We start from the raw sequence: 10,664 nt of genomic DNA, 5'->3' as shown, positions 1-10,664 counted from the left end.
TCAATTGTTTCAGAACCCCCCAAAAACCCCTCAGGATGCTGGTGAATGCCCGGCTGAACTTGTTCTAGAAACAACACAGCAAAATCGAGTCCGAGATAAAAAAAAAAAATGCCTGGAGTCGGTGTGTGAAACCTCTGCAGACAGACGAGAGATGCCAAGTCTCAGACAACGATTGCTGTCGTCTGCGTTTCAGTTACGTTTCGAGCGAATCCACGACTACACGCCATGCGACAGGACAGGACGGATGTCCTGCAGGTGTCCTCTGCTGCAGTGCCAAGAAGAAGCCGCCCTCTCAGAACCCGCCTGTCAACACAACCAGCCTATAGGTGCCTCTCATGTAAAGTTTATACGTCCTCCCTCGCTCCTCGGGCCTCGATCCTCACTGATCTACATAAAGAATGATGGGGCGGCAACAACGATAGACTATCCCTTCCTCTATCTTTCTTTATGTAGATCAGTGAGGATCGAGGCCCGAGGAGCGAGGGAGGACGTATAAACTTTATATGAGAGGCACCCTATGTGATGTCGGAGAGCTGCCCCAATGTCCATGACGCTCTCAAAAATAAACATACAACAAAAAAAAAGTAATTCCCTCCTCAAAAAAAAAAACAGCTCAAGGCAAGGCAAGGCTTTACATTAAAAAAAAAACATTAGTGAATAGACAGTTAAAACATAAAAACAAAGAATAAAGATAATACAATAATGATAATTGATACACCCACATGCACATCATTTAGTCCCTATCACACTCCTAATGCATCGCATGGTGGGTTCATTGTGTGTGTTGCACACTGTTCAGGTGTGAGTTCAACATAGGTTAAGCCATATGGCCTGACACACACACACACACACACACACGCACGCATGCACGCACACTCACGCACACACACATACACACACACACACACACACGCACACACACGCACACACTGAAACAGTGAAGTTATTTAGCCACGGTCCCTGTGAGATGTTCTGTTGCCTATTTGTACTTGGTCAGTGTAATGTAATTATATACATATTATTACTGTGATGCAATAAATGCCTAATTACAGAGCTCTAGTGTCCTTAAATGTACAGTCACAGAGTCAGACTGGCACTGTTAAATACACGGTCACAATATTACAATAAAGGTGAAAGCCTGGAAATAGCAGGCTATCTGTGAGTCAGAAGGGTGCGTTTTCTACATTGCTGCCCTCTGGAAGATGTTGACCTACACATTTAAATATTTAGCTGTTTAACTCCTTAATATTTCAACAGCCATATTTTTTAGGTGCAGCTGTTTCTTTTTTCCCCTCTCATCCGTTTACCACACCACTGGATGTCCACAAGCTGTACAAATTGGATAAATAATTTACTAATGAGATAGCGCAGAACATAATTCCAGCCATGTTTAATCTCGCGGATTTATTGCGGATATTGAGATACCCTACTCATTTTATTTTTTTTAATTTTATTTGCATCCGTGCAGTTAAGTAATTACTTGTAAACCGGGCAAGGAAAACCCAATCCGCTTCGTGCATTTGAGATCTTAATCAGATTACCGTGATAAACAGATTAACACGAGCGCACCCGCCATTATTTCATTCTTGTATTTTTCGAATCCAAGAGTGGAAGGATACAGGTTGCATGCCACTAGTCGTAGCCTATTCCGGTTTTTAATATATATATATATATATTTAGTCCACTGCGCGTTAAGGGTCACTCACGTTCTTATTGTTTTCCCAAATAATGATAAACATACTTGCGCCTACACCCAAGTACGCCTGCTTGATATTATGGTCTCAGCATCGCCGCTGAATTAAAAAAAAAATATATATATATAGGCCAATATAATATTGAATATAACAATTAAAATTGTGTCCTACAACTTTGTCCTTTAAAACTATTATGCCTAAAACAAACTATTGGCTGCATGCAACTGCCTTCCAGAATCCCTAGTTTAATGGCCATGCTAGATTAGGCCTTTTAGGCCTGATTTCGTCTTTGCCTAATTGTATTATGGTCTGCAATAATTTGAGCACATTGGCCACCTTCACTATGCAGTGTTGAGACACTACTTCTTGGTGTGTGTGGGTGTTTTCTTTACGAAAAGAGGCGAACTGGCACCTATTGTGCATCTGGTCGCTCCGTTTGGTTTGCTCGCGCACGCCGCGCCGACTCTTTCGTCGCCCTGGAACCGGGCAGGATAATGAACAGATGCCACCGAATTAGGAAAGAAACACCGGCTCCACCCAGCGCCGTTGACTTGGCATGGGGCACAGCTGGCACGGCGCTGACTGCTCCGCTGCCCCTGATCACTGATGCTAAGACATTTAGCAGCTTGGCAACGTGGTTCGCCCCTACGGAAGCCCAGAGGACCCCCCACGCCAGCGGGGGCCCCGGACTTTGGTTATCTTGCATTGGGCACGGAAGGATCTTAATCGGAGCTACCCCTCTCCGTGTGCGTCTCCTCCCGAGAGTGTCCTCGTGTCGCCGAATGATTTTATGTTCACATTTTTTTAAAATGTCGAAAGTGACACTGATTAGCATGCTATATTATGCAATTAGCCTCAGATGTAAAACTGATATAAAACTAAAACTAGCGATGTTACCCATTGTGTAGGCTATCAGTTGATTTGCGCATTGTTTATTTGTTTGTTCACGATTTCTTCTTGGTTAGCCTATCTCATACAGCGTATAGGCCCAGTGAACTGTCATAGCACACCTGCAGCTGCCGGTGCTTTGCCAGTAGCCTACAGCAGAGCACAAACACAAGCACCTGCAATCTGCATGAAGGACCAGAAGATTCAGCGGCATCTAATTCTCTGGAAGGGTCGAGGCTGGGCTACTGTGGGTCGAGATGAATTAAAAATGGTCAAAACATATTGGCGGGTGAAATAATATTAAGCCTGTAGCCTAATATAGGCTAAATGTTTTTTCTGGAATTATGCATCATACTTATTATTGTAGAATTAACACAATTTGGAAATTGATTTGTATTTTAGAATTGTAATAGGCTTCGAGGATTTAGTTAACGAAACAGAATGTTGGCGCTGAGCATGATCTCAATGTTAAAGCCGAGGCCCGTAGACATGTGCGGACCCCAGCTGGAGCACGAGCCCTTGTCCTTAATGCCCTCTGGCTTGATAAGGGCACCTTATGCATGACATTTTTCTCTGCATCTGATTTCCTATTTGTTATAGCTATTGTAGGTATCCTTTTCCAATTTTCAACAGCATGTCGTAAGTTAACTATAGGCCTAGGTTGCAACTGTAGTTTAGTTCAAATTCAAAGGGATGGAAAGATAAGCAGAGAGAGAGAGAGAGAGAGAGAGAGAGAGAGAGAGAGAGAGAGAGAGAGAGAGAGAGAGAGAGTCTCGCGTGAGACGGCACGAGCCCCTGTCCCTTCTCCGAGCAACTGCTGTGAACCGCGCGCAGTTGAAGTGCCTTGCGAATTATCACACAAGCCTGCATGGCCCTCACCGGTAGCCAGGTAACGACATCGCGCCCTGCCAGACGCGGCAGTGTAGGCTACCGAATTAAACCAGCAACAACAATAATGTCAAAGCAAATAAAAGCATACAATTAAGTTTACAATGAACTACTTTAAATAGCGAACTGTAGCCTCGTGTATAGAAATGGATGAACTCAGATGGTTCCTTCTGCCTGACAACTTAAAAAAGTTAGGCTATGGTAGCCTACATTAATGTGGATTAGCACTGAGCTACGTGGCTAAAAGTCTATGGATATCAGCAAAGTTCCCTCGTTACCCCATTTCCTGTAACGCTGTAGTGATAGGCTCTGTCATGTAAATAAATGTCGTTATCCTCAACTTCGACTGTGAAGCTTATTAGGCCTGCAGGCCGAAGATCACGAACTTTCAATAAATGCAAAATGAACGAATGATGTGTAATATCCTACTTTACAATAAAAAAAAAGGGGGTGCGTTTTTTTTATTATTATTTTGTGCGGCTGCTGCCCAAAATGCCAGTGCATCACCGCTCTGTCAACGCCCAACAGAACATGAAAGAGATCTACCTAAATATCATAAACGATTTATTTCACTATTGCCATGTTAACCTTTAAGGCTTTTGTGTGTCGGACAGCCTATGAAGTTATTCGGCATATCTGCAAAATAGTCAGATGTGATGGACTGTTCACGAAAAACACTGAACAATCGATCATGTTTTAATAATTTAACCATAAGTTCTCCATATAGCAGGAAGCCACAGGGCCTAGCCTACTTTGCAGGCCTGCTTGAATGGTAGCTGTATATAATTCGATTTGATTTAAAAATTAAAGTTTTAATTGAAACTCATCTGGATCAAATGTACATTGATATTAGCCTGTAATGACGCATGTGTCAGACTTACTTGTTTTATCGAAGGTATCATTTCTAAGAATGTGTCCGAGCACAAATGCTGTTACTAACATGCACTCACTCAGCAAATACCGGAGTTTGGGATGTTATGCGCTAGAATAGATATTTATGAATTGCGGAGCCTCCGAAGCCCGTGATCTAAGCCTAACTGAGGGCTCGGCCGGGGTTTGATTGAGATTGGCCTTTATTGTCACACAGACACGGTGGGATTTCACGGATCATAATGCCCATCTCGCACCCGCTTTGCATCCAATGTTCCCTGGGAACCGCTTGGGACCATATGGGTCCCAACCCAGGCAGTTCTCCAAAAGCGGCCGCCATGGCAGGAGTCCATGCATCCACTCCCCGGAAATAACCCGAGGACGGGGGCAATTGCTGCAGGAAGACACGCAAAAACCCACCATCATATCCGAGGGTGTCCGTGCACAAGCGCAAGACCCATTGACAACCGACCACTGCTCACTGTGTGTGTGTGTGTGTGTGTGTGTGTGTGTGTGTGTGTGTGTGTGTGTGTGTGTGTGTGTGTGTGTGTGTGTGTGTGTGTGTGTGTGTGTGTGTGTGTGATCCAAAAGTTCACATAAATGATAACTAATCGAATCATCAATGTCAAGATATCTACTAAATTTGCTTTAAAAAGAAAGGCAAAAACTTACATTCGTTTGATTATCTGACATCACAATAAATGGAGGAAAGTTTAAATTGGATTAAATTGGCCAAGTCCAACTATGCAAAACTAATATCGAAATAATCGTTTATTCACATATTTTCAATAAAGATATTATTATTGTCAATAGGCTACTACTACTTGGCCTACTACTATCACTACTGCTACAATAATAGCCTTATAATAATAATAATAATAATAATAATTAATAATAATAATAAAAATAGTAATAATAATAATAATAACAATAATAATAGCATAATAATGATACTAGTAGGCCTATTATAATTCATAATAATTCAATAATAACAAAGTTATTAATGTGCGTCCTCTCTTCTAGTCCGAATTGTAGGCCCTACTTGCTTCGTTAGTAGCCTAGGCTATAGGTTTATTTATTTATAGTCTAATTTGAACATCAAGTCGTTTGATCATTGTTATTTGCGTGAAACATTTTACAAATAAGATGCTTAACGCCGCGACCTAGAACATGAAAATCAACGCTGTCTGTTCGGCCTCCCAAACCACTGAATGGGCTATTATCGCAAACAAGAAGCTTTGCAGCCATTCGAGGTGAAACATGCAGATATCTGTTATTTGTTAGAAAGTCACAGGCGACAGGCCTCTCTACTCTTTCCCTCGGGAAACTCTGGCAGGGGTCCGAGACGAGTCGCCTCCACCTCAACCGTTTTTCGGCGAGTATAGCGGCCATGGTGCTAGTCTACAAGCAAGCATGGTTAGAAAAACCGAATACACCAAATTGAGAAGCCATGGCCGTTTTTTCGTTTCAAAGAGGTTGGAAAATAATCCATCAGTTGTAAAGTATGTATTTAGGCCTTTAAGTAATTAGGTTATATTTAGCCATTCATTTTTGCGAGGCATTCATCAGCCTCCAGATTCTGATGATCATGTAAGAGGACTGAGAAATGGTGACCTTAATGCCATGACTATATTTGAGGTAAATCGGACCTTTGATTGGCAGATACAGTATATGAGCGGACTCTGACAAGCGAGCGCGGCCACCTATGGGTAATTGAGGGCAGCCTTACTACATGCCCCAACTAATTAAACATGAAAGAAAACATTATATGATGAACATCTAATAAGAAGCTTAATAAGTAGCCTAAACACACCAGAGAAAATTAGAACATTAATAATATATAGGCTAGTTGGTAGGCCATAACGGCTTCATTTGATGTTGGATAATGGTGATTCATTCCCACACAATTAGGATAATTAAGATTCCTTTTAAAACTACGAATATGTAAATATGTAGTCTGATGTCAGAGCCCAACGGGTTGTCACTATTATTAAAAACGAAATAATTTTATCAATTATAATTTGTTTTCTGAGAATATTAAATACTTCCTCCTAGATTGAGAACCTTGTGATTCTAATTCCGTATGCACACCCTGCCCATCAGAACAATCATTCAGCCTGTGAAAAGAAACGTTCATGGATTTATTTTATATTAAGGTTTCATTACATGTAACACTCTTTTTACACGTAAAACATTTGCATTATTAGAACCATTGCACTTTTCCTCGTTTTAGACCCACTTCTGATATTTTACTGTAATTGGCCGTTGCATGGCATAGGACTTAATACATAGCACTAGGGAAAATAACCCACAATGTAGAATACCAATTGCCATCTTTTTTTTTTCTCAGAATACAAACAGAAGAATCATGCCCCCTCTGCACATTGTTAGATTGTCTTGGGCCTTGGCGGCATATCCAGCCTTAAAATAATTGTGGTAAATTTCCATAGTTTGGAGGAGGAGAGGGGGGGGGGGTAGTGCACTAGGTGTGGAAAAATGCGTTTAGTTCCTCGTACACAGGTGCTCGCTCACTGCTCCCGTGGACGTCATGGAACGGTGGAACATTTTCAGAATGCGACCCACCAGCGCTGCGCGCTCCCGAGCTGTACGACAGGCCATGGGCGGGAGTAGCGCGCGCCCCCGCCAGGCCTGAGTAGTGCATAGAATAGTGGTAGCTCCTCTCCGCGTTTGGCGACACGGGCTCCTGCTGTCTGTGTGAAAAGTTGCCGTTAACACACACCGGAGGGCTGTGATGACCCTCGTAGTCGGGACTGTTGTAGTCTGGCGACGCTCCCCCGGGATACATGCCGTCATACGAGGAGCAGTAGGAGTGATTCCGCAGCGCGGGCCCACCGGAGCCGGTAGGGCACTGGGGACTGGACAACCGGGGACACTGGTACGGGAACCCGTGCAAGGAAAAGGCGGGGTTGGGCATGTGGAAGCGCGCGCCCTCCTGACACTGCTCTGTCAGGAAGTTCCGCGAGTTGATCTGCAGACAGCCCGCCACCAGGTTGGTCGTGGGCTGGGAGAGGCCCTTGCACAGCGTCTGGACGTACGACACCACGTCCGGTCTCTTTCCGTTCCGCAGAATCTCCCCGAGGGTCCATATGTAGTTCCTGGCGAGTCTGAGCGTCTCTATCTTTGAGAGTTTTTGCGTTTTGGAGTAGCACGGCACCACCTTCCGCAGGTTATCCAGGGCGGAGTTCAGGTCGTGCATGCGCGTGCGCTCGCGCGCGTTCGCTTTGGAGCGGCGCACCTTGGACCGTTCTATGCGCTCGGGAGTCATCTTCCTCTTTTTAGGCCCGCGCCTCTTGGGCTTGTCGCCGTCCACGTCATCCCCGCAGTCCTCCTCGTCCATCTCTTCCTCCTCATCATCGTCATCATCATCATCATCGCCGGTGATCTCTGAGAGCGCGCGACTGCTGCCTTTCATATCATCGTCCCCCAGCGGACACTGCTCGTGCTCGTCGTCCTTGGTTTTGGAATCGTCACTGGCGCTGTCGTCCATCCAGCCCGGGAACTTCTGGACGTCGGGCAGAAGAGCCTGCTCGTTGAATAACCTCGTCAGCATGGCGACCCTGGAAAGACAGATGTCCACACAAAGCCGTTTTAATAATTAAGCTGCCGAGGTCTGGAGGCATGCAATGCACATGTGTTGACTAAAATATTAATGACCAAAGTTATGTCCAAATGGTAAAATAGGGTAGGCTACTAGGCTACACCAATATCTCCTCCGCATTTGCTTGAATAGCTATGTTGAAGAAATTCATTGTTTCGGTTAACCCAACATTACACATTTTTTTTTTCTGTTCTGTTCTGGCCCATAACCCACGCAAAAATATAAATATTCTGTTTTGAAAACACTCCTAAATAATAAAAGTCAATAATCTTTCCAATCTTTAGAATAATTACTAAATCTTCTTTGCTGAGATAGATAGATAGATAGATAGATAGATAGATAGATAGATAGATAGATAGATAGATAGATAGATAGATAGATAGATAGATAGATAGATAGATGGATGGATGGATAGAAAAACAAAGAGAGAGAGAAAAGGAGAGAGAGAGAGCTGAACAACGTGTGAGAAAGCTGAAGGCAACCAACGCCAAGAGACAGCCAACGCCAGACGGCGAAGCTCCCAAATCCCCCCTCTGCCCGCTCCTCTCGGCCCCTCGCTGCAGGTCCCCCCACGCCGGTCCTATCATGCGGTCCCGGGGGGGCCTTTGAGCAGCGGGGCCCCCTCTTCTCCCGTCCCCTCTTCACCCACAGTCCTGGCGGCATTCCAACACAGCCCCAACGGTACGGGGGGGAACCAAATTTGCCATAAGCGCTCTCCCCAATCAACCAATGACAAATGAAGCCAACAGATTTCCTATGGATACATTTGATTAATACACTCTTAAAAACCGTGTCCAGACAGAGACACCACATTCGTTTTAAGAGTGTAGGCCTACTGTCTGAACAATACACGTTTATAATGTACTATTGCATTACACATAGCCTAAGCGATGTAGTTATTCCATTCGACATGGAATGAGACATTATTTCCCAATTTGTCCTCGATACAGACAGTATGTCAGCATTTTCTCTTAGGTGACAACTGAACTGTCAGTGTCTAGTTTTGTCAATTTAACCTACATTGGATTGCACTGTATCGCATCATATGTCTTTATATAAATGTAAAACCAATGCCATTAAGATACGGAAGAAGGAATAACATAAATAAAAGATTTTGAGAGCGTTAATTGTTGAAGGTCAGCTGAAGGCAAACAAAATCTCTCTGATCATCCCAAAACTTAATTTCCTCTGAATAATAATAATAATTAAAAAAAAAAAAAAAAAAAAAGCGGGGAAATAGTTAGGCCTTCAAGAATGACACTTCATGCAAAATGACGTTCATGCAAACGCAACGCATTCACACGACAGCCCAGAATGAATAAACATGGGCAGTATCCATCCATTCTTTCATACTTTGTCAATTACAAATCCCTTAGAGACCCGCTCTCCTCTGTCATTCACACACACCAAACGTGTGCAGCCACAGGAACAGAACTAATGGCCTAAAATATGATTAAAACAAGCTAGTCGAAATCGCCCTTTTATATTTACAGCCTATATAAAGAAGTGTATCCTACTCGGTGGCACTTATGCCTTACCTCTACAATAAAGGAGAAGCCGATGCTTTTGGAAAAAAAAAATCCATCTGAGATTGATTTTAATTAATATCGCCCTAATGAAATGCATACGGGACAAAAAATATAAAATCACTGAAAGCCGACCAAGAAAACCGAACAGATGAGAGGTGTATTGTTTCACGCATGAGCTTAAGGTAACTAGAGTAGGCTATGGATGCTATAGGAGCAGGTTGCCGTGATTAGATCTCGATATACTTATCAAACGACAATGGAAAAACACAGGTTGGGGGAAAAAATCTAATGTCAGTAAATGCACGCACAAATCTGAAGCCGAACACTGACACCAACAACAGGACAACAGAAAACCAACGTAGTAACCCCCCCAAAAAAATTAACCACACATTAATCTTCAATTGGACTAAAATCTAGACCTCACTCACCTTCGTCGTAGTACTGAGTGGGGGGCGAGAGCTCGCTTGTTTACATCATCTTTGGGACACACACACACCTCCTGGACGCTCCGGTGGTGAAGAGTAGGCGCGGTTGAGTGTGAGCAAAGTGTACACACAAGCCTTTCCAGTTGTGCGCGAGCTCTGTCCGGTGCGTGTGCTAGCTATCCTTCTCCCGGTCGTGCTCGAAGACGTTGTGGCATCGCATCGCTAGTAGGCAGGGTTACGTACCAGCTCTGATGCCAGGCCATATGGCGGGCACGTCACTGGCAGCAGCCATCACATGAGAGCGGGTGATTGACACGCGCTCGCATTCGCAGAGATTGCCTTCCCGGGGGAAGAGGAGCCCGCCATCTGTCGCTGCCTCGAGCCTTGCATGCGCGCGCCCAGCACTAACTCACTCACACACACACGCGTATACGTAGCGCCTGCATAAACACTCGTACACTCATATGCACACACTCTCTCTCTCTGTTTCTTTCTCTTTCTTACACACATACACAGAGTCATGCAGCGCGCACGCACACGCACTCACGCACACACTCTCTCTCTCTCTCTCTCTCTCTCTCTCTCTCTCTCTCTCTCTCTCACACACACACACACACACACACACACATACAGAGAGAGAGAGAGAGAGAGAGAGAGAGAGCTTAGACAAAATAAGGAAAGGGATAATGGAGCAATATGATGATAATTCAGAATATATGTGTCATGCTTGTATATGTGTTAAGCTATTTAT

The 10,664-nt window shown here is 44.1% G+C and overlaps 1 protein-coding gene across 1 annotated transcript; it reads right to left on the bottom strand.

Annotated features, from left to right (window-relative positions):
* Positions 1 to 6,460: 6,460 nt before the first annotated feature.
* neurod2 (neuronal differentiation 2) lies at positions 6,461 to 10,297 on the bottom strand. The gene is made up of 2 exons (XM_062526240.1): positions 9,917 to 10,297; positions 6,461 to 7,918 (listed from the first exon to the last, which is right to left on the bottom strand). The coding sequence occupies exon 2, from the start codon at positions 7,909 to 7,911 to the stop codon at positions 6,823 to 6,825; it is 1,089 nt and encodes a 362-aa protein (XP_062382224.1). The 5' UTR covers positions 7,912 to 7,918; positions 9,917 to 10,297; the 3' UTR covers positions 6,461 to 6,822.
* Positions 10,298 to 10,664: the final 367 nt, after the last annotated feature.

Source organism: Sardina pilchardus, chromosome 22, assembly GCF_963854185.1.
Source record: "Sardina pilchardus chromosome 22, fSarPil1.1, whole genome shotgun sequence".
Taxonomy (NCBI): Eukaryota; Metazoa; Chordata; class Actinopteri; order Clupeiformes; family Clupeidae; genus Sardina; species Sardina pilchardus.
Note: the sequence above shows the minus strand (reverse complement) of the source record. Positions and strands in the feature narration are given on the sequence as shown.